The 25,460-nt window shown below is 44.4% G+C and overlaps 1 protein-coding gene across 2 annotated transcripts in view; it reads right to left on the reverse strand.

Moving 5' to 3' along the window:
- LOC135698732 (mucin-2-like) overlaps positions 1 to 25,460 on the reverse strand; it is a 133,323-nt gene that overhangs the window by 29,835 nt on the left and 78,028 nt on the right. For both annotated transcript variants that reach the window (XM_065218820.1, XM_065218821.1), the window contains 3 exons: positions 17,594 to 17,862; positions 10,953 to 17,515; positions 10,721 to 10,884 (listed from right to left, as the gene is read on the reverse strand). In XM_065218820.1, coding sequence (XP_065074892.1) covers positions 10,721 to 10,884; positions 10,953 to 17,515; positions 17,594 to 17,862 — 6,996 coding nt within the window. The remainder of the gene's footprint in view (positions 1 to 10,720; positions 10,885 to 10,952; positions 17,516 to 17,593; positions 17,863 to 25,460) is intronic.

Here is a 25,460-nt window from a genome sequence, read left to right on the forward strand (position 1 = left end):
TAACAAACAACAACAACACATGTCGCATACACCGCATGTGTTTGTTTAGCGTCTTTTGTGAGGGTTATAGTGCAAAAAAGGGCGCTTAGCACCAATGAGCTACAGAGAGAGGTGAAGCAGATCGTAAAATATTGTTGGATTAGTAAACCAAAAATTCAACGTAAACACAATTAGTGGCGTCGCTAATTGCTTGTATCGTACAACTAACTTAAGTGATTGCTTCACCTCGGTAATCTACCTCATTGGCTTAGCACCCCCGTGATTTTCTGGCACATGCCTTTGACGACTATCACGACTCTGTCGATGGCGGATGATGAAAAGCCGATCTGAGAGTCCGGAACAATGGCGGCTTTTGCAAGGCTGACCTTGTCGGAAAGATGTAACTGACTAGTCTATCGGTGACTACAGCGAAATGGTGGTCGGACTAGCGCGTCTACCCTACGTCGGCTGTAGTGTGATGAGGGTTGGTTTTAGCTGGTATAGCGGTTTGTGGAGATGGTTCCGATGCACAGGCTCTTCCTTCTGACAGAGCCGTTGTCGACCGGGGGAAATTCTCTTTTACTTGTCTTTTACGTTTAGGTCAAGGCAACTAAAACGCCACCTAGACTGTAGCGGGCAATGATGGTCCTTGACTCGCCAACCAGATATTGATTTCATTGAATGAAAAAGGTCCTGATGAGGAGGTAACATTCATTAGTGCCGTTCTTCGACCAATTTCGAGGCAGGCTTAGAATTTACCTGAATCGGCGGAACTGGTGATTTACACTTCACCTTGATTCACTACTCGCTCTTGGAATTCTGTAAAAATTATTCTTCACAGACACTTCTGGTCTACACGCTTGCCTGAGATAACGAAACGATGGCCGTTCATTAGCATCGCAGAACCCTTTAGTTCATCACCCGTAGCTCCGTGTCACCATTTTGCCGCGGCCATGCACGCCTTATTCAGCAATCGGCCGTTAAGCATCTGCCCAGTGGGTTTCACCGCAAGTGTTATATAGATTTACTTGAATGCTCGATCACATGGTGCAAATTTAAAATATTGTATTGGACCTTTGTAATAGAACGGTTACAAATCAAGAGGTGCACCGGACTTCTAGGAAAGTCTTAAATCTTCTAGTGCATGACCTAAAGGCTTAAAAAGCTGACGAAAACCTTAGAGAGATCTACAATAGAATCTGTTCAGAAGTCTTCTAAACCGCGATCGGAGTATCTTTAAAGATCTTGGAAGTCTTCTTGAGACACTCCAACAGTTCGATAGACATATCCTTCCCTAACCCCGAAACGTCCCAAGTGACATTCCCTGAATTACTGTGTCCACGGTTGGAATCAGTGTCCACGGTTGGAATCAGTGTCCACGCTTGGACTTGTTTGGGATACAAGAACGGACATGTTGAGATTCAACGTTGAAATGCCACTTCCTGGAGCGGTGCTTACAAAGCCTAAAGTGTAATACCAACAATCAATATGAAACTATCGATTTGAAATTGGCTCACTACTTGACTAGCCTATTGATCCCAAGCAAATAGATTAACGTACCCCATTCTAGTCAAAATTCTAGTACAACACAATGTTTGTTTTGATTCGCTATGAAATTTTGACAGATAAAATGAGGGGTTATTGGAATTTCCTATGTTTCGAGGGGTGAATCGATTAGCTTGGGACCGAAGATAGTACCAGAGCTGAGCCAAAAAGTAGAGCCCGTTTCTTCGGGACCTACTAGTCTTAGAGTTACCTCTATGGTAATACCATACATCGCTAGAATTTTCGATCCGCTAGGCCTCGTCGGTCCGGTTATTGTTACTGCTAAGATGTTTATGCAACGACTGTGGAAGCTGAAAAGCGAGGATAATCAGCCCTACGAGTGGGACAGACCTCTTCCACCGAAACTGCAAGAAGAACGGAAAAGATATCATGCCACGCTGGACATCCCCTCGGAACTACGAATTCCTCGTTTCGTTTCCTTCGCCGATGCGCCCAGAATTCAGCTTAATTTGTTCTCCGATGCGTCAAAGTTGGCATATGGCGCCTGTTGCTACGTTCGTTCTGAGAGTGATGATCGTATCCGATGTGCGGTATAAGAGGTGAGGAGAAAGGAAACTAGTGGACTCTTTCATTCTGACGGTGTTCTTATGCAACAGCAGACGTGACGTCACGTCTGTTGCTGCGTAAGAAGACGCGAGAACGAAAGAGTCCACTAGTTTCCTTTCTCCTCACCTCTTATACCGCACATCGGATCGTATCCACGTGCAACTCCTGACATCCAAGTCAAAGGTTGCTCCACTCGCCGCTAAACATTCCATCGCTCGACTTGAGCTCTGCGCTGCTGTGCTATTCATTATATCTTCCAGAAGGTAGAACAATCGATACGAGCCACGTTTGATGTTCTACAATGGCTCAACTCTACACCCAGTGCGCAAAACAGTCAGGTTCGTTGAGTCATTTTGAGATGAATATGAACTGCCATCTGCCTCATCATTCAATGCCTCGTGAGAGTCTGAATGATTGAGAGGTAAACGAGTCACTGACAGCCGAGCACCCAGTCAGTAGCTCAGTCAACACGTTTATATTGCCGTGATGGTACCCAATATTTGTTTTGAATGACTGAGCGTACACGGCGAATGAGAACAACCCAAATTTGAGTTTAGTTCACTCATAATCACCAAAAGTGCAGGAACTCAGCGATGAGTAAATTTGATTCATGGTTTCCTGTGGAAAACCTCAAAAATCTGCCGGAAAATGAGGAAATTGACTATTCAGAAAATTTTATTCAGTCTCGGAGTAGTATCAATAGATTGAGTGAATCCAATCTTTACTTTTCTCAAATTCAGGAATTTTTCCCTGGAAAATCCTGGAAAAACCTGGGAAAACATGGGACAAATTGTACTCATCGGTGAGTTCCTGCACTTTTGGCGATTATGAGTGAACTAAACTCAAATTTGGGTCGTTCTCATTCGCCGTGTGAGTGATTGAATGTTTTTGTTGGCTCTTTCAAGCAATGGATTGAATAGTGCAGTGCTTTCACACTCAGCCTAGGCAGTCAATAAGTTTACTAGTGCTCTGTCTACACCGAACCGCTGAGAAACATTCGTGGCTAATCGAGTGTCAGCAATCCAGTCCAACACAGAAGGATATTGCTGGAAGCACGTTCCCGGAAGTGACAATCTTGCCGACGAATTATCGCGAGGCCTGACGCCTATTGATCTCCGTAACCAATCTCGATGGTGGAACAGTGGGTGATTTGTGACGAAGAAAACCCACGACGGTCATTAGCATTGCGATACTAGTGAAGCATGCTATATTTTCGAATTATTGTTTCCCTGTGGTTTGGTGTACCACTATTAGATATAGCGGGTAGTAAAGATGGTACTCGATAAAAATGCAACACTTTCTTTTGCGTATAACTTTTTATTGAATGGGTAAAAATGATGACATTTGGAGTAAAACTAGTTCAGAGTGTAACTTTAACATGTGCAAAATCTCGTCACAATCTTTCAAGTGGTTATCGAGATGGCTTCCAAGCAAGAAGTGCTTTGACAATAAATTATGGGAGCGGTCGTGGAAAATCCAGGTCCCACAGGTGGATCGCGAAACAGTTTGGAATCGACAATTCGACCGTGTACCATGTGGTAAAATCGTTCAAGGAGACCCAGATGACCCAGCAGCTAGCTGGCAGCGGAAGAATAGCGAAGACAACCGAACGCAAGGAAGGTGAGGGATTGCTTCAAGCGCAATCCGAACCTTTCGACTCGGGTCAACTGGTCAAGAAGGTCAATTCTTCCGTCTGGTTCGTCCAGCAGACAATGAAGCGGGTCGAACTTCATGTCTTCAACGTAAGGAAGGTGCCTAACCGAACCGATAAACAGAATACGGTGGCCAAATCCCGCACCAGGAAGTTTTACCAACAATCAATACGAAACTAACGATTTTAAATTGGCTCACCACTTTAGTAGCCTATTGGTCCCAAGCAAACGATTAACGTACCCTATTCTAGTTGAAATTCTATTACTACACTATGTTTGTTTTGATTCGCTATGAAAGTTTGACAGATAACATCAGGGGTGTGTGGATTCATGCAGATCATGCAGGGGTGAGTGAAATAGCTTGGGACTGCTTGGGACCGTTGTTCTGGTACTGAGTGAGCCAAAAATAATAATGATTTTCTTCGGGACCCAGTGGTCTTAGAGTTACCTCTATGGTTTTACCGCGAGTGGTTGGTGCAGCCGAAATGCATCGTAATGGACGACGAGACGTACATTAAAACAGACGCCAAGCAGATTTCCGGCCTGGAGTTTTCCGTCGGAAAGTCCAGCCTGGTTGTTCCGGAGAAGTTCTGGAAGAAGAAGGTCGACAAATTTGCCAAGAAATACTAAGTGTGGCAGGCGATCTGTGGGTGCGGTAAATTCAGCAAGCCGTACATAACGACCGGCATCATCAACGGTCAAATATATAAAGAAGAATACCTGCAGAAGCGCCTGCTGTCCTTCCTCCGGTCTCACGAAGGTTACACCATAGAAGTAACTCTAAGACTAGAAGGTCCCGAAATAACGTACTCAACTTTTTGGCTCGGCTCTGGTACTCTCTTCGGTCCCAAGCTAATCGATTCACCCCTCGAAACATAGGAAAAACCAATAACCCCTCATTTTATCTGTCAAACTTTCATAGCAAATCAAAACAAACATTGCGTAGTACTAGAATTTCGACTAGAAGGGGGTACGTTAATCGTTTGCTTGGGATCAATAGGCTAGTCAAGTAGTGAGCCAATTTAAAATCGTTAGTTTCGTATTGATTGTTGGTTACACTCTATTTTGGCCGGATCTGGCATCGTACTATTACGCGAAACCGGTGAGGGAGTGGTACGAAGCCAACGATGTTGTTTTTGTGCCGAAGAAGGCAAATTCGCCCAATTCGCCAGAACTTCGCCCAATAGAAAAATTCTGGGCGATAATCCGGAAAATAGGGAAGGTTTTCAAAAACGACAAGGATTTGAAGAATGAATGGATGAAAGTGTGTAAGAAAGATGGCGCAAGTGTTGCACAGGATTTGATGGGAAGCGTTAAGTTCAAGGTGCAGACATTTAGCCTAGGAGAGGAGGTTGAATAAACCAACTTTGCAAAAGCATAGCTAATATGTGTTTATTTATTCCCTGAGAGTTTCAAAAATATCCGACTTAAAATGAATTTTGGGTGATCATTTTTGTCTGTTGCATTTTTTTCGAGTACAGTCTTTAATACCTCCGGTATCCTGTATTTGATCTCCACGATCGAACAGTGATCTTGGGCATTTGTGAGATTTAATTTTTTGATATTTTCCTAACACTGGTCTAAGTCTACAGAGTCTCCAATGGAAGTCTGCAGGGTGCCATTTCTGAGAAGTCTGATGACAAGTCCAGAAGACCACCAAGGTATGCTAACGGGATCTCATACGTAGGTCTAGAAAAACTCTAAGGCATTTGCAGAGGACTTGTAGGACAAATGCATCGAATTTCCAAGCTAATTGTAATAGGTCTTGACAATGTTGAACGGTCCAGAGAAAGTGCAAATTCAGAGAACCATCTAGATTTTAGTACTGTGGAGTCAATCGATTTTAATTTGGCAAGCCAAAACTGCTTGAAAATTTGTTCAAGTTTAAAACTGTTATGTTCTTTCTCAGTTGATTCCCGTTAAAAGCTCTGAGCCAGAAGTGCTCGAGCCTCCATGACTCTATCAAAGTTTGTTTACATACATACTTCGCCAAAGTATGTTTTACTGCAATTGAAAACTCAGCTGAGTCATAAAAATTATGCTGGTTTTTATGCTTTCATCACTGGTTGATTTTTGTCTTTGAGCTTACAGTTAAGAATGTGTTATGAAACAGTATGAATCATTTTTATGAGATTGCAATGCTTGACGATAGATAAGAGCAGTAACTGCATTTGTTGCTTCGGAATGTTTGGCTCCCGTCTGACAGTTCTCACTGGCTCCCAAGTGACAAGCACATTGAGTGAGTTCGCAGTATAGTCGCTATATTTATAGTCTGGCGGATAGAATCTCGGGAGCCAATTGAGCTGTCAAATAACGGAACCAATCGATTATTTCACGATCAAAAACAGAAAAGAGCACATCAGCTTTTGTGAACAAAACTTCGGAAACCCTTTTGTCGCGACTCAAGGCTCGACTATGAAAACCAACATCATCCTCGGTTTGGGGAAAATTTCCCCTATCTATGATGCTGTTAATTTTCATTCGGTTGGCGAGGGAAGAACTCAAAGTTTTGTTTATAAAAGTAGATAGTACCTTTTCAATTGTTGGTCTACAATATCTCGAAATTCGATCCGCCAGACTATAAATAAAGCGACTATAGTCCGCTGTACCCAGATCTAGACCAGCGTTTCTCAATCTATGGGTCACGACCCACCGGTGGGTCGCGAAAATTCAGACAACTTGCTCAGAAGCAATTGAAATTTTCAAATACTATTTTGAATCTTACTCATTTCAATATTTTGGCGTCTTAAAATAAGTCACGGTTTTCTATGCCATTTTAGCTATTTATGGGTTAACTGTTTTGGTGTTTCCAGGGCAGTTCAATCATTGAATTTTAGAACTAGTGTTTTCAGGCCAATTGGGAGATTTCGAGCTCATTTGGGCATTTTCAAGCCAGTTTGTAAAGTTTGATTTTGATTTCATTGAGTAATTTTAAGCGGTTTTAGGACCATTATAACGTTTCAAGATTTTTGTGATAACTGTCAAACTGTTTTAGGGATTTTAAGGTAATTTAGGAGTTTTTAACGCTATCCTAGGCCATTTTTGGTAGTTCTAGGCTAATTTAGCGATTGTGAGGTGAGTTTTCCGATATAATTTTTGTTTTTTGGTTTCAGTCAATCCTGGAGCAGGTTTTTTTTGGGCATTTTGTTGGAGTTGGAGATAATCACAAGGCCTAACTGCAATGATCGATTCTCTTAATCGATTTTTTCTTTATTAATAACTCGGTTGAGTAAACATTTCTCGGTGAGTTTGATGTTGCTTTTGCTAGCTAATACAACCTGAATGCTATATCAGTATTAAATATTGGTGGACCACTGATCTAGACAAACCAAGAGAACCTCTTTATTCAAGTCCAAACGCTTATAACAGCAAGCAGAAATTACCTACAAAGCATAAGCACGGAACTTTGAAGCCATAATAAGGATCTTGAGGGTAAGTTCAGAACATTTCGAGGGCAAATGCAGAGGACTGATCGGACAAATCGACTATTTCAGTTGTAAAAACTTCGAACCCAAGGGGTAAGTCACTCAGCACAGCTTGGGCACATCCATCGGCACATTTTCGGCATACCTTCGGCACAATCCCATAGGCTTTAGATTGTTGTAAATAAAATGGGAGCACTGTTGGTCAACTGTCATTGAAGTTGTTCAGAATATTACGTGCTGTTTGACTGTATGTTCAGGAACATCTTCTAATTAAAAATACCAGAGGAACTCAGACCAGCAGTTCACTTATAGATCTAAATACGAAATGTAGGTTCCAGAGTGGGCTCAAGAGAAAGAGGCAGTTAATCAGACCTCATTAGTACCCTTAATTCAAATAATGCTGCAACCGAGGCTACAACTCACACAAAACAAACTAAAGAAATCTATTCATCACCCTCTATAGTCGATCTCCAACAATGCTCCCCATCGGTTCCAACTCTTTCCGGCCGAAAGGCTAGGTTTCTGGTCTGCCTTTGAGGGCATTATAAAACACTAAAACACAGGACTTTTATTACCCTATCGATCACATAACACCGAAAATTCACACACCCGTCATTTCCCGCATCATCCTCAATCCGATTTATCCTTGCGATTTCATACCAAAACATTCAAGGTGTCAGAAATACCGGGTTGCCGGGATAGATGTTTTACAAACAATTGCAGCTTGCTCTATGACCGGCACAATTGGCATATTTGCGGCACACTGACAAAAAAGATGACCCAAGATTGGTGTGCGGAGTAACCTACCCCTTGTTCGAACCGCCTTTTTCAAAATATCTTTACAAAGCAATGCCAACTGGTAGGGTGAGCTCACGGCAAATGAATCTGACTCATATTTGAGTCACGTGCACTCAAATTCGCAAAAACGTAGGTCACTCGCAGAATGAGTAATTGAATGAGTCGGAGGCGAACCAGCCTAAGGCTGAAAGCCTCCTAAATAAAGCTAAATTAATTAATTAATTGAATGAGTAAATATGAGTAATTGTCAATGAAATTTATTCATATTTGAGTTAAAAATTACTAATTCTATGAGTGACCTACGCTAATGCGAATTTAAGTGAACGGGACTTGAATGTGAGTCAGATTAATTTGCCGTTCAAAGTATTCCGAAAAAATCAATGCAACCAAAAATTCGTGTTCGATAGCCAAGATTGATGCGCTAAGTCTGATAGTCTGTGGTCTTATTAATAATTCTACGGAGCCGAGTGACGTGGTAATTAACATTTTTTGCAAAGCAGGGTCGCAATGTCTTCTTAATCGCTCTAACGATCGTTCAACCTTAATTAGTCTGAAATTCGCTCCTACATCATCATTCACACGTAAATTGCGTGTTCTCCTCAAATTTACAAACATTTTCACCGTTTGTATTTATATGAGCTACGATCCATTGTTCCCTTCATCAGACAAATGGCTCTGTGACCCCGTTTTTCGCCAAATAATTCCGTGACCACAGAAATAGTGATGAACAGCTATAGCTTCCCCAATTTCCATTAATCCATTTTCCCGGTCATGGAATCCATTAGAATCAATTTCGGACGAAAACAAATCAGGAAACAGTAGATCTGCTCTTTAACCCGTCATCACGTCTGCTACAGGCCGAGAGTCCATCCATATATCGCTTGGATGGGAAAGAGTCAACGACGGAAAGTGCACGCAAAGTTCACTCAATTTTAGTTCTATTTTTGGCAATTCCGAACCAACAGAAAACAGCAGAGGCAGCTGTTTGCGTTTGTTTGGCCATAAACTAACTATTGAGCTGGAAAACTGCGTGTTCTTTCTTTAGTTTAGTTCAGTCCTCGTCTTATTTATGGGTGAATGCGCGTGAGCGGAAAATGTTTGGACAAACAACGCGCGCGGATCGTGCCCTCTTGCGGCGGGACAAGGAAGTCGAAAAGTAGATTTCATTATTCGCTCGGCGAATATAAAGACAATCGTAGCAGGCCGATGACGACGCCGTGCATGGTTTTTTCCCGGATCAATGGGGGTCTGGGTCACCATCACACGCGGTGAAGTACTAGATTCAGGTTGTTTCTCGTCAGGTTCACACTGATTGCTTCTGTCAACACGCTTAACATAATTGTGAAAAAGATACACAAATTTAGAATTTTTCGGCTGTCCGACCTTGACGGGTGGAAATGTAAACAATCACCCGTATTTTCACCTTTTCACGCTTGCGGTGCTTTGTTCAAAAGGTAGTAGGCCACGACGAAGAAGAAAACGATAACGTCACAGGCAACACGCTTGTTGCTTGGGGCTACGGCTAACTTGATTAATGGATTTCACATGCTTCATGTGCCACTTTGACCGGACATGACTTCTAATTAAGGCGCACTGACTATTTTCCTATTTTCCAATGGATTTAGAACCGCGACAACGACCGCCCGGCATCGTCCTTCGACGATAAGTAGGGTATACGTCCCTAGCCTCGGTCTAATATGCAGCCATCGATTACGTTTTTAATCATAACTCATCAATGAATTTACCTGCAAACGATATTCTACTGCTAAATGGTATGCTTAGATATGCTTATCATGTCGTTTGCTATCAGAAACCACGAAAAGTTGAAAAACTTACTTTTTTTAAGACAATAACTCACGAGGGAAATGTATGTAATATGGGTCTATTGTCCCCAAATTGGGTCTATTTATGGATGCAACTTCGTCCTATCTTGTTTGATCCTCAAAAAAACGCTCTTGGTAACGTTTTCTGATGTATTTTTTTTTATCACTATCACTGTTAACTTAATGCTCTTCATTCCTCAAAACATTTCTTAGAGAAAATTTTACGAAAACTACATTAAATCACTCAATTTAAAAATTAAAAATTAAAAATTTCGCTTATCGTCTTTTGACCGCAGAATATCTAAATCAGAACATTGTGATGTTCATTATACAGGTTTGGCAGAAAAAATCTCCCTTCCTGTTCGTTCCTTATCATCCAAATGCAAAACAACATTGTTGACGTTACTCTTATTGCTATATGCTGTCAAATGAATTTCATGGGCCATAGTTAGGAACATAGAAAAGAAATGTGTCCCTAAAGTTGGGTCCATGTTTTACTTGTGAAAACGTTGTTAAACAATTAAAATAAACATAAAATATTCAAACAGCAACTGTAAGTTTTACGTCTAGTGTGTATTATCAGGTAATTCCAATCAATAAATGCCATAATCAGGCCATTTGATGATCGTCAGTCAACCTTCCCATCTTAACCTTATAAGTCATGGCGGCTAAAAACTCCGAACATTGTGATATTCTCAACCAGTTTTATTACTTACGAGAGCTGAAAATGTATTGAAATGTTGTGATATAAATTGATTTGTGTGTGGTACACATTTATCAACCATCAGTGATCAATATTTTCCTTATTTTTTGTGTAATATTCCTTAATTAATTATTTATTTGCGTGATAGGCCGAATGAAAGGACTAGACCCACATTACATACCGTAACCCTATATACATCTTTATGGGGTCACCAGGTTCAACACTTACCTTTTTTGTACCGGGCGCAGCGCTACCTTCGGCTGTCGACATTTCCTCCTTCGCACTACTGGCCATCATCGACTCCATGCCACTCATCAGCACCGACGCACCGAGGAACTTGTTCAACAAAGCGCGTGCTTCGCGATCCTCCGCACTGTCTCCGGATTCTTCCACTATAACCAAAATAGAAAACATCAATCATCCAAGCACTTCCCACACAATCATATCTCACTGAACTTACCATTATCGGCATTTCGCATCCGTTCCAGCACGTCCTGCACCCCAGACACCCGACTGCCGTCGTTCAGGAACGATCGCGCCTGCTGCCGACTACTGCTGCTGCTGCTATGGCTCTTGCGGAACACGACTCCACCGTCATCACCGGATTCCTCCTGCTGGAAGGACAAAGCACTTTCGCGTACAACCGACTTGGCTGCACCCGATCGCAGTTCGATGTCATTTTCGTCGAAGTCAACCGATCCGGACCGGACGGAGATGTTTTCGCACGGCGTTGACGATCGGCTAGAGTGACTCTGGGTGGATCGGAGGATCAAACCCGCCTTCGGGTAGGTCTTCTCCGACATCAGCGACGATGAGGATTCCTTATGGACGAAACGTTCGGTAAGTTCCTTCACGGATCCTTTCCGAACGATCTTGGCACCTCGTTGGGGCAAGTCATCTAAGGCACCGATCTCCGTAGTCACATGGCTAGATCCATTGCCGATCTTCTCCGTTTTCGTAACCGAGATCAACCCTTTGCGGGAATTTTCACGCTCAAGCAGCTTCTCTCGAACCTCAGCCAAGCTGCGTTTACTGCTGGACAGGTTAAGGTTCTCCAAATCCTTTGCATCCGACGAATAGACCGTAGTCTTGCGTTCACCAACCGGGGCGGATCCATTTTCCGAATAGAAAGTTTCCGTAAAGATCGAACCGCTGACCTTGCTTGTCGTGGTTTCAGCTTCTGCAGGAACAGGAGCAGATTTCTTCTTCAGCGCCCGGATCCCGAACAGTGGCAGTCCGTTTTCGTCCGTCGGACCAACTCCGTAGCTGGAGGTGATACAATCCGTCGGTTTGGTTTCTTTCGGCACATCACGCATTATGGTCGTAGCCTTCTTCGCCGTCGAAGAAGTGGTCGATGAAGTCGTTTTGAAGCTGCGCGTACCATCCGATGCTTTTTTCAGGATGTTACTGGTTGCCCAGATTGGTTTATCCTCCTTAGCATCACCTTTTGTCGGGGCAACCCGTTCGCCAAACTTGGATGTTTTCATCGTAGTTGTAACAGTGGTAGTGGCCGTAGCTTTTCCGTTAGTCAATGGCTTGGTTTTGGTGGGACTCGCACTACGCTGCACCTGTTCGGACTTCTTTTCTACCTCCACCGTTTTGATTACCTTAGCCTCTGCCGTATCCTGCAAACTCTTCCGAGTCGTCATCGACCTGGTGGGGCTGGAGTCCTTACGCTTTGGACTTGGATCCCGTACACGGCTGTTAGTCCTCATAGTAGACGTAGTCGTCGTAGTTGTCGTCGTGACCCCTGAGATCGACTTCTCTCCCGACTTCTTCACCAGTCGAATCTGTGCCCGTATACGCCTACGCTGCTCGTATCCCGTCACCACTTCCAGCATCTTCTCCAAAACTTCCAGCTCAAAGATATCTTCTATGCCTGAAGAATCGATCGAGGGCTTACGCTTTATCGAAGCGGGAATTACATTCTTAGCGGAATCGCCACGCTTCAGTTCTACTCCAAATTTGCCAGTTGACTTGGTGGAACTAGTAATGTCCTGCTGATAATCGTGATCTTCGACCTTAACCGATCGTTGAGTCATATCAACCGACTCACGACGTCCCGCGTTTACATGCTCCAAGGAGCATACCGTGTGGCTCATGTACGAAGGTTTGTTTCCGGGAGTTGGGGTTTCCCGCGAAATGGAGCGTTCGTATTTCTCAGTGATGGAAGGTCGCTTAATAGTTGACGTATACTCTGTCCGATCCTCCTGAGAAGTTGTCGATTTAATAAGCTCACTCGTTTCCAGTTTTGACGAAGAAATTCTCTTCTCAAACAAATCCTTCTTGGTGGAAACAGTGTCCTTAATGTAGGCTGGCGTCTTTGGAACACTGTCTCGACGGGACTTTGGTGCCTCCTGCTTCGGTTCAATCGGTTCCTCTTTCTTAGGTTCCGGTTCAACCTTCGGTTGAGTCTTTTTATAGACTCCGATATCGGTCAGCTTCACATCCGTCTGGCTGTTTTCCGTAGCGGTTTGCTCTTTCTTTCGGCGATCCTCCCAAATTGACGGACGGCTCAAAATGTCCTTCTGCCTTGCCAGTTCAGAAGCTGCCGGCTTGTTTCCATTTTCAAATATCTGCTTTGCCTTCTTGACAGCTTCCGTACTTCGAAGACCGACACTCTGTGGAACCTTGTCCTTCGGCTTGGTCAACGTGGCCGTTGTGTAGCGTTCCGTAATGGTCGTTTTATGTTCCGAGTCCAAATTGCCCTCTTCTTCATCCAAATTTCTCTCCTGTCGAGTAGTTTGCTTCATAATGTTCTTCACCAATTCCGGTGATTTCTGCGGAGCACTCGTTCCTGAAATGAACTTCTTTTTCTTCTCCGAAACGCTCTGCAGCGATTCATCATCTCGATCCACAAAACTGCGATCCATTTCATCCAAAGTTGTCTTTACCGTCGAAGTCTTCGTCTCCGAAGTCTTCTGATTATCCACGTGCGCATACTTGGACGCCTTCTCGTTGACACTCTGCAAATGTTCATCGGATTCGGTAACGTCCACAGTTACCTTGCATTCCGGTACGAACAACCCCGAGGTCTTGATCTTCTTGACTTCCTCGGCCGTGGAGATGAACTTCGTAACCTTATCCGATACGCTCAGCAGACATTCATCCGACTTGAGGTGTTCGTTCATTTCGTCGTACTCGCATCGAACAAATCGATTCGGTGCTTTGCTCTGTGCGTCCTTCAACTTATTCGCTTCTTCAACAAATTTCGACACCTTCTGTGTAACGCTCATCAGAGATTCATCATCTTCGGTCACGCGATCCAGGTTGGTGATTCTGCAAGCGCGAGCTGCTCGGACTTCATGATCCTCAACCTCCGTGATTTCACAACCGATGTATTCGTTGGTAGCTTCCTCGAAAATTGGCACATTGCTCACCTTCGGAACGTGCTTGGGATCGTCATCCGGCTCTTGAACTGCATCCGGGTAGCGTGGCTTACCGGTATCCTCATCCGGTGAAACCGGAATCGGAATCAGCTTGTTCGGGGTAGGTTCCCGCGAGGACTTGGCATGCTGGATGTCGATCACCACGTTGTCCAGAATGTCCGAATCGATTGTTGGCTTCGCTGACAGGTTGATGGTCTTTGTGGTTACACATTTCACCGGACGTTCGATCTTCTTGGCCGATGATGAAGTGGTAGTGGAGGAAGTCGCCGCTGTAGTCTTGCTAGCGGTGGTCTTCTTTGTCGTACTAGCATTATTTGACTTCAGTACGTTATCGCTGGACGAACGAGTGTAGGATTTCTCTACCTTTCCGGTAGTTCGGTTGACCGGAGCGGAATCCTTACGATCGCTTCTCTTGGTGGTGGTCACCGTAGTCGTAGTGGTCTCTACGGTGGTCATCAGCTCATCGTCAATTTCGTTGTCGGAAATTCCGGTATCCTTGTCCGACTCCGGTTCTGTGTACTCATCGACAACCTTCTTTGTAGTCCTCGTGGTTTTACCCAACCTGGTGGATCGGTCCTCAACGACTACTTTCGCCAGAACAGGTTTACGAACTGGCTCGATTTTAATCTTCGCGATGGTTATGTGATGTTTGGTCCTGTCTGATTTTGTCGGACTAGTGTCCTGCGGACGTCGCTTCTCCGGGCTGGTGGCAGGAGTTCGTGGTTTTGTCACCGTACGAGTCGTTCTGTCTGACTCTGTTTTGTCGGCTATGTAGGCCTTACGTTTGACGTCAAAGTCGGACGAACTCTTGTTGGTCACCACACGGCTGCTGGTCGATCGGCGATCGAATTTAGTATCGGATGTCTGTTTGGTAAGGACTTTGTCAGATTTCTTTGTGTCGTTCGCTGGTTGAATGGTGATTTCGGTAACCGAAATGTTTTTGCCTTCTTGCTTCTGATTGACAAGGATATCGGCCTTGGAAGTTACGGTCTTGGTCACCACGGTTGAATCAGTTTGAGTTATATCACGGGATGCCTTACGTGTTGGTGAAGTGGCTAAAGCCTTGCGAACCGGAGACTTTTCCTGTGGTACAGATGGTTTCGGACTTGGCGAGCGATCATGCGATCGCGAGCATCGATGTGGCGAAGGTTCCTTCACAAGTTCAGAAGGTTGGCGAACTGGGGAAGGTTGTGAGTGCTTCCTATCGGGGGATGCTTCCTTCGGTTCGACTGGTTTTCGCTGCGGAAGCTGCTCGTCCTTCGGTCGACGATCTGGAGATGGTTGGGAATGTTTACGAATGGGAGAGCTTTCCTTAGGTTCGACTGGTTTTCGCTGTGGAGACTGCTCGTCCTTCGGGCGACGATCTGGAGATGGTTTGGAATGTTTACGAACGGGGGTGCTTTGCTTAGGTTCGGATGGCTTCTTGGAGGGAGTTTCGTCCTTTGGACGTCGTTCCGGGGAAGGTTGGGAGTATTTCCTGGCCGTGGATGAATCCTTCAAAGGTTGTTGCTGCTGCTGCTGAGGACGACGCTCCGGTGAGGGTTGAGACTGTTTGCGAACCGGAGACGTCGCTTTCATTGTGGGTGAAGCAGCAGATCCCTTGCGATCTGGCGAGGTGGCCGGCGCCGATGGTCGTCGTTCACCTGTGAGGAATTCATTCGTCTTGCGAGCTGCTCGCATCGTTTCGGTTTCGATCGATTTGATTTCCTGTTCCATTTTCTTGCGCTTTTCGCGGATCTCCGAGCTACGAGTCACCGTATTGTCGTAGGTACTAAATACGCTGGATGTGTTCGTCTCGGTAGTTTCCTCCACACTGTCTACTTTTCCGGGCATTCCCAAGATCTTACGGCAACGCTCTTCAAAGGTTTCGCTACGCAGCAGCGGTGGTTTCTTCTTTGGAGTTTTCTCCGATTTGGGGGCGTCCTGGTCTTCTGTTTCAGGTTTTTTATCGTTCAAGTCGACCTCTTCGACCGTAGTCGTCACCTCGATGTCGTCGGTAACGTTTTCCAGCTTGACGTTGATCGTGATATCATCGTTCTCGGTAACCAACTTCGCAGTGTCGAACACTTCAACATCTTCCCGCATCTGCTGCTGTTTCTTCTCCTTGGTAGATACGGTGATAGTGGTGTCCACGTTGAACGTTTCCGAAGAGTTCTCGCGAACTAACTTTGCCGAGGTCATCTTCGCCGGAGACGAATCTCGTTTGGTAGGAGATATTCCGCGAGGGGTATCCACCAAACAGAACGGCGTCGAATCCTTCGGAGCGACATGTCTGGAGAGCTTATCGGGAGATGGACCACGTGGAGTCATGTCCGGTGAGTTTTGTGGAACCTTCTTCGGACTAGTTGAGCGGTCCTTGAGCTTGGTTTTGTCGACTGTATCGTAAGCATCTTCTACGGTTGATGACTCCTGGATGACTGTATCCTTGAACGTTGACTGCTTCCGCTCTGAAGTGATGGTTGGTTTCATATAGTCCTTGGACGAGACATCCGTACGGCTGGAACGGGTAGTAGTGTGGGTGCTGAGGCGACTAGTATCGGATTCCCGTGAGGGCGATCGTCTTCCGCGAACGGATTTATCCGGACTGACGCTGGATCTTCCGGTGGCGGAGTTCGAGCGAACCGAGCGAACACTTTCAGTTGGCGAAGCACAACGGAGGGAACGGGCGAACGAATCGTGCGCTGCGTTCACGTCTACGGACACCTTCTGTTGGGTAAGGGTCTCCTGCTGCTGCTGCTGCTGCTGCTGCTGTTGCAGATACTGCTGCTTCTTGATCTGTTCGATTCGTTCGGTTTCCATACGCTCTTCGGCGATGAACTGCAGGTTTGTTACCTTTTCGGTGATGTCTTTCTTGGTAGATCGATGCTCAGTTTCGTCACGACCCTTGCTGAGTGCCTCCACGGCTGCGTTCAGACGCTTTTGAGTGGCGGCGTGTGCTTCCTGGTCGAACGGTTTCTCCGGTTCTACGCCGATTTTTTCGTAATTCCGAGTAGTCACAGTAGTGCCGTCCTCCAATTTCTTGGTTATGGTTATCATCCTCGTGGAAGGGTTGATCATCCGGATGTCTTGCTCGATCACCTTGCCTGGCAGCTCAGCCAAGCGGAAAGCTTCGCTTACACGATCCGGATCACTCGAAAGGGGCTTGCTGGTCATGTTACCGTCGGTTTCCTGCGTTTGAATCGTAGATTTCGTGGTTTGTTGCCGAGTATTGGTTGTAAGGCCGCACATGAACTCCGGAACGTTCGTATTGGCAGGTGGTAGCTCAATCTTGTCTGATTCGGTAGAATCGCCGTATGTCTGCTGGGAACGAATCACCTTCGACGAGGAGGATGACACCGACGTGGACTTCTTGGAGATTGTACTGCCATCCTGGCCTTCGACAACGGAATTCTCGGCCAGGAAGGTTGACGACTGATCGCCGGTACTGTGAACAAAGTTCTTATCATCACCTTCGAAGCGGTTGCTGCTGACTTCCTCGTTCTTGCCGGTGAACGCGGTGCGTCCGCCTTGGATGTCCTTGGTCCCTTCAGTTGCAGCAGAACTTCGGATGGTGTGGGTCTTACCGTCGGCGCTCCGCTCTTCAGCAGTGGTAACGTGCCAACCGCTGTTGTCTGAGGGGATGACGGTTCCGAATCTGAAGGGAGAAATGGTTTTAAGTGGATTAGAATGGATTCCAGAGGCATGCCGGCTGGCATGCGGGCGGGGCACTCACCTGGTGGGACTTTCCGAATCTCTGATTTCCTTGGTTTTGAAACTTTCGAAGCTCTGATCGGCGAGTGAATCGCCATGGCTACCGGTGACGGACGTCTTGGACAGTCCGAACTTGGCACTGCTGGTGTTGTGCTGTTCCATGATGTAAGGCGAGGACGGCGTTATCGGGGCGTCACTAGGGGCGTACAGGGCTTTCAGGCGCTCCTCGCGCAGTTTGTACATATGCGCACGGATCTCCCGTTTGCGGCCAAAGTCCTGCGCGTCGTGCCACTGAAGAGGGGAAAAGGGTGGAGAATGGTACGAGTTAGGATCGAGTCATGGTTTGTATGGTAGCGTGAGGTCAGTTGTGAAAAAATACGATATCAGCGCCTTCAATGGATAGAGTAACCTAATTGAAGCTTTCTTAATAAGAGGTAAGTATTGTCAACGCCAGTCTTTTTGATTGGCTATCAAATTTAAGTAATTTAAGGGGGTATTCCCGATCTTTTTTTTCAAAAAATCAAATTTTTTTTTCACGTTTTTTTGTACTTTAGACTATATACTTTCATCCCCCCAAGCCGTTTTCCGATCAGCGAATTCGGTGTCCAGGCATAGCTGACTAATGGTAAGAACCCCCAAATGGTTTTAACTAAAGTCAAAACTTTAAACGCGTTTTTCTCGAAACCACATTTTTTTTATCGGGCGAAGATTTTTCTCAGAAACTATAAGAGATATTAACTTGAATCTTTGCGCATTTTGTTCCTTATTAAATTCTTTGGAGCTTCTCCCACTTTCAGCCAAAAATATTAACATTTAACATTGTTTGAAGCACCTTAAAGCTGCAAAAAAGCGGGCTAAAAATCGCCTGTTTTTTCATCTGGCCGCCATTTTGTTAATTTGCAAGATTTTTTGCTGCCAACGGGAGAAGCTCCAGAGAATCTTATGCAGATTATTAATTTCATCACGAAATCTGTTTCAGATGAAGCCGTTCCGAGAAAAGTCTTCGCCCGTCCAGGCGTTTGCGGCGAACAGGGGTCTGTTTGCCGCCATTTTGTGACGTCAATAATGTCTTTTTTTATGTCGAAAATTTTTTATTTGTAAACTTTAATGTTCAATAAACAAGAATCCCAAAGAGTTAGGCGCATTACTATTCATTTTCCTTGAAAAAAAAATTAATTGAAAAACAGGCCAAAAAAAGGCAAAAGATTGGGAATACCCCCTTAATGAACGATTATGCAGGGGCTGTCTGATACAGTAGAAGTGCCGGTGGCGGCTTTTAGTGAATGCGTGCTCGTGCATCGCAGTGTGTCATGAGTTTAATTAAAAATTTGAACCGACTCGGTGTCAAAATGCTCTGATGTCTTCTTTCGCATCATACAGCAGAGCAGGCTGTAGGCGGCGCCGTCGGTGGTGATCGACTATGCCCATTTCTAAAAGTGACAAAACTTGTTAAAAGTCGATAAATTCTTCAAAAATACGTTCCAATTATGAACTTAGCTCACTTCAATAATTTGTATATTTCCTTTAAAGTTCTTTATTCTTCTTCTTATTCGTCATTTTATTTAACGTTGGTCTATGTTTCGCAATCGAGTGACAATCACCGACACACATCGATTGCCAATTGGTTTGTCCAATTGGTGATTAATCACCGACGGTAATCCAAATCATGGTCTACTATGATAGTCCAAATCATGGTCTACTATGATAAAACCAAAATTGTTACTTGGGCACTTAGGCTGTGTTCCATTTGATGAATTTTCACTCAAATTTGACACTTGGAAAATAAATTAAAATTTTCGAAAAAAAAAGTGTTTGTCAAAATTGATTCCTTGTCTGTCAGAAATAAGTCTGGTGGAATAGTAGGTTTATTTGAAAATTATCTATCTGTCACATGAAACACATCCTTAACCACCGGCACCGTCTGAACTGACTGTTGAGTATTAAAATGTATTGTTTGGCTAGATCGAACCAACTCTGAAGGAGGAGGAGTTGCTATTGCACTAAGGAGAAACATCTGCTGTCGACTGATGCCCAGCTTTCAGCTGAAGATCATCGAAGCCGTAGGGGTGGAAGTTTCTACTCCTATCGGCCCCATCACCATCGTCGCGGCTTACTGCCCCAAACAAGTCAACATCAGGGACGGATCGTCAGCAGATCTGCGACGAGATATTATCAAGCTAACACGACGACGGGAAAACTTTATCATCGCTGGCGACCTGAACGCCAAACATCAAGCTTGGGGCAACAATCGGCGCAATCAAAACGGCACCATCCTGAACAACGACCTGCAGGAAGCGCAGTACAACATCTTGAGTCCGGAAACTCCCACCCGGTTGAGTCGGTCCGGTGTTCACGCTACCATCGATATCTTCATCAGCAACATGGGCAACAACATCGCTCAACCTATCACCTATCAGGAACTCAGCTCGGACCACTACTCCGTAAATCGATTTGAAGCTTTCCGGCGCAACTATCATCGTGTTGACTGGGGTCAGTTCCAACATTGCATCGACACCGCTGTAGACTACGATGTCCAACCGGAATCGTCCGAAGATGTTGACTGGTATCTGCGCTCCATCGATCAAGCAATTTCCCGGGCCAGGGAGCTACATGTGCCAGTATCCAGACAGGTGAGTAATACTCTGAACCTTGACAGGCCTACTAAAGACCTCATTAGACTCCGCAACACGATTCGTAGGCAGTACCAGCGTACTGGGCTGCCTAACCTGAACACCAATTGCAACCGTTTCAACAAAATCATCCAAGCCAGGATGGTGGATCTCAGAAATATCGATTTTGCAAACAAGATTCGCTCTCTCCCAGATTGTGCTAAGCCATTCTGGAAAATGGCAAAGATTTTGAAAAATCCTTCCTCTCCTCTCCTAACCAAAATTCGGACCCATCTTTACTAATAACCCCATTTGAAAAGGCCAATGCTCTTGGACAACACTTTGTAAATTCACATAACCTTGGCCACGCCATGGTGAGTCCCCACGAGCCTGCAGTATCACAGGCAATGTCTAGAGTCGCTGCCACCCCCGTAGTTGTCCCTGACGAAAGTAGAATATCGGCTGATGAGGTGATAGCAGCGATTAAATCAACAAAGAACATGAAGGCCGCTGGTGTCGATGGAGTGGTCAACCTCGAGCTGAAAAACTTGAGTGTTGACTTCTTCAAGCACCTTGCAGTGGTCTTCAACAAGTGTTTAATGCTTGGCTACTTCCCTGCATGCTGGAAGTTAGCCAAAGTTATTCCAATTCACAAACCTGGCAAAGACCCTACCAGTGCCAAAAGCTATCGCCCCATCAGCCTCTTGTCATCCATCTCGAAGCTATTCGAAAAACTGATACTCAGCCGTCTGCTGGTGTTTTCAAATGATAATAACATCTTTCTCAAAGAACAATTCAGATTTAGGAAAGGCCACACCATCCACCAACTCGCACGGGTTAGTAACATCATCAAGCGGAACAAGTCCGTTTCCAATACATCTGCCATGGCATTGTTGGACGTCGAGAAGCCGTTCGACAATGTCTGGCATGATGGCCTAGTGTACAAGCTGCATCGATACAACTTCCCGATCTTCCTCGTGAAGATCATCAAAAACTACTTGTCGGGCAGATCATTCCAGGTCTTCTTGAACAATTCTCCTTCTGATACGTTCAACGCTGATGCTGGGGTTCCCCAGGGTAGCCTCCTTGGTCCTATCCTCTTTAACATCTTCACACACTGCCATCATCTATAAGGGTCGAGTGATCCGTGCTCTGACAAGAAAACTCCAATCAGGCCTGGATGTTCTGTCCGACTATTTTAAAAGCTGGAAGATTTGTATCAATGCAGCTAAAACACAGACCATCCTGTTTCCACACTCCAATTCACCCCGGCTTGTTCCGCCTGCTAACTCAAAAGTCCACCTTGATAACACTCCCATTGAATGGTCGAGTGAAGTCGTCTACCTTGGTCTCACCCTTGACAGCAAGTTGCTATTCCGGTCCCATGTGGACAAAACATCCACCAAGTGCAACATCTTGATTAGGTCGCTCTACCCACTTATCAACAGGAAGTCCACCCTTTCCCTTAAAAACAAGCTTGCCATCCACAAGCAAATCATCCTCCCCACCATTGAGTACGGAACGCCAATCTGGGAGAGTTGTGCTATGTGCCATCACCTCAAACTCCAAAGGATCCAGAACAAGATCCTTAGGATGATCCTAAACAGTCCTCCACGGACCCGCAATTCTGAGGTCCACCGCCTGGCTGGCCTTCAGCCTCTCGAAGAGCGACGAACGGTCTCCATGGAAAGGTTCAGAGACACCTGTCTGAGATCAGATCATCAGATCATACGTGATCTGGCACGTTAGGTTAAGTTAGAGTCGTAGTTAGGTAGGTTATCAAATTTTTCAATTAAAACAAAACACACTCCCCAAGGAGTATTCTGCTAACTAGATGAAATACGCGAATAGTAAATTATCCAATTATCCAAATATCCAAAGAACAAAGATGAAGAGCCAGATAGGCTAATAAATTAACTTGTAAAATCAATGTATAAATCATAAACAACAGAAATAAACGAACATTTTACTACAACTACTGGTATCAGCCCATATTCACTTCGGACGGCGTGGTCAGCAATAGCAGCAGTAGGAAGGTGGTTAGTCCACTTTTCTATAACCCAACAAGCAACAATTGACTGGTCGTGGCAAAGGAGGTGCCAATCGTCATCGCAAATTCTTCGAGATAACCACCATCCGTCGTCTGGCTCGCCGTGGCGGTGTCTGACGTATCCCGGTCTGATCTACGAGGTGTGCTGAAGGTGTTCCTGGAAAATGAGGTCCGTGATGCTGTCACCTACACTAAACACGCCAAGCGTAAGTGGCCATGGATGTCTTCTTCAATAAAACGGCCCTTTTCAGGGCCATCAAGCTTACATCAGTAAAGAGTTGGAATAGAATTTATCTGTGCTTGTTTGTCCATATTCAGAACCATAAGCCCCCAATGACCACACAAACTTGGAAGCAGGGGTACAAGTGATTTTGATTGATTCTCGTAATCAACTTTCTCATTGAAAAAGATTACTACAAATTTGGTACGCCTACAATTCGAAAACGGAAAGAGTTGAGATAATAGATAGTTGATCAATTAAAAGAACTTAATGCTCTTCACATTTATTCCGTCCACTAGCGGTCCTACGTCAAGCATCCATTCGTGCCCCTAGGCACAGACCCTTCTACTTTTTTTTTTAATCGGGGTGACGTCTGGAGGCTGAAAATCTTTATTCTACGTCATTTTGAAATCCATGCTGGCGGCTTTTGATTTCAGAAAAAAGTGGAAAATTCTGATGCCGACCCATCAATATGGGTATTGACGTCTAGAGGCTTCTGGTATCGACGTCATTTTGAAATCCAAGATGGCGGCTTCCAGTTTAAGAAACAGTGGGAAATACTGTCAAATACCCATCAATGTGGCCAGAAACCAAACGCCATTTCAAAATCTAGCATGGAGGGATTGGTTCAGAAGAAGTGTGAAATACTGTCAAATACCGATTAATGTGGATATTTTTGGAATCGGGGTGACGTCTAGAGACCGTTGAATATTGATTTTGAGCTTCTACGCGTCTCCGTTCCGAAAATACCCAGATCTTAATGTTTTGACACTTTTTCTGTAACCCAATGGCCACCATTTTGGATTCCAAAATGGCGTCGAATATCGATTTTCGGCGTCTATGCGTCGTCCTCGTTCCAAAAATACCCAGATCTTACGTTATTATATACTTTTCTGAAACCCGATGGCCACCATCTTGGATTACAAAATGGCGTCTAATATTGATTTTCGGCATCTACCTGTCGTCCCCGTTCTGAAAATACCCATATCTTAGGGTATTTGATAATTTTTCTGAATTCCGATAACCACCATCTGGATTCCAAAGTGGCGTCGAATATCGATTTTTGGCATTCCGAAAATATCCGTATCTTAGGGTATTTGACCTTTTGATTCCAAAATGGCGTCGGACATCGATTTTCTGCACCTTCGCGTCGTCCCCGTTCCGAAAATACCGATATTATAGTGTATTTGAGACTTTTCCTGAGCCCGATGGCAGCCATCTGGACTCCGGAACATTCGGACTACATATAATTCGGATGCCATCCCTATCGGCACCCGATATTGTGCGGCTACTATATTTTTATGCCTCAAGACGCGACGCGTGACAAATCGTATGAGCCCCGAATTGAAGTGCAAGTGGAAAAAAAAATGAAGGAAGCAGATTAGTTATGCATTGCGTCAATTGAAACAAGTCTTTGCTTCAAATGAAATGAACTGATGCACTTGACGAATGAAACAAGCCATAGTCAAGTCCCGTTTGACAGGAAGAATGTTCACGAAAATGATATTTCTCAAAATGAAGCAATTCTGCGGGGAGTTAATTTTCTTGTCTTTGTTTCGAAAATGCAGAACCCTGCGTACCACAATGAAATTGCTACTCCACACTCCACGTTTGCTGTACTGCAGCATACAGGAAGTGGCAACTTCAGGTGAAATGGGGCATTCATTCCAGAGTTGTGTGGAATTGAAAATTCGAAGTGGAAGTGCATGCATGTGCCTACGTGGTAACCATTTGTGGACTCTACAAGGAAGCACCTTAAAGATTAGGTCACTCAGCGCAAGAATAAATTCTCCATACAAATTCAGTAAAAGTTGCTCACTCTCTGAGTGAGTTTCGTTTTCCGTGTCCGTTTTGCGAATTTGAGTGAACGAAACTTTAATTTAATTTGGTTCATTTAGCCATGCAGACAGCTTTAAATGGTTGCCTACTTGACGGCGAATCCGTTTGGCTGCAGCTTGCATGCAACTGACCATCATTTACTTCGCAGGGGCGTAGGCAAGGGGGAGTTCAGTGGAATTCATTTCCATCATCTTGAACATGTTTGCAAGTTCAAGAATCTAGAACAAATGCTCGAAACTCGAGATCTTAAAATTCTTTAAGTATCACCTAATTAACGAGAATGCAAACTTGGTGGCCACTGAAATTAAGAAATTAAACTCCTGGTTTCATATAAATAAATTTGGTAAAAAAGGAATACTGTCATGATTGATGTCACTGAAAAAAAAAGTAAAGGCATTTTATTTTAAATGCAGAAAACCGGAGAGAACCGCTCACATCACATTTCTTTTGAAAACACAAAATAAATTATTAGAATTTTCGGGTTTGAAGATCGCAACAAATTGCATAATTAAGACAATTTTATAAATTCCGAAATATGATATATTCTTAAAAGTAGCAATTTTTTAAAATGTATCTAGTCACAACTTATTTGCATGATACTAGTCCGAACTGATAGATTGAGCTTTGAAATTCTTCCAGAAAACAATTAGATCTACGAATTTGTTAATACTCAGCCATAAATTTTGTTCGAATATTGCGTTTCAAAATTATTAAGATTATTAGGCTAGGCCAGTTTTTCACATTATTGAACTTTTCGAGATTGTTTACTAGGGTAGGAGAGCCAGTTTCGACCCACGTTGGAATTGTAACTGATAATAAAATAATACATCCTGATGAATGTGGGCGTCTTAGTGGAATACTTGCACACCTAGATTTTTTGCCGATATGGGCACCATCTCGGGTCCAGGTGTGGGAGCTGATTGACTTCCTAACCTCCGAGAGTATGAATATTGTATCTTCCATGGTCAACTTTAGAGTTTGAGTGAAACCTTGCCCGGAGTAGAGCTTTGGGTCATGTATCCGATGATATGAATACTACTAGCATCATATTTCCGGTATCCCAGGAAAATGACGTCGTTGTCGTTACAAACGGTGAACCTTTCTTCCGTACGCAAAGATTTTAACCTCAATCAAATGCAAATTTGAAAACTGGATCTCAATTTTCGTTCAG

Source organism: Ochlerotatus camptorhynchus, unplaced genomic scaffold (genome assembly GCF_037179485.1).
Source record: "Ochlerotatus camptorhynchus isolate MF236.1 unplaced genomic scaffold, CSIRO-AGI_Acam_v1.1 ptg000094l, whole genome shotgun sequence".
NCBI lineage: Eukaryota > Metazoa > Arthropoda > Insecta > Diptera > Culicidae > Ochlerotatus > Ochlerotatus camptorhynchus.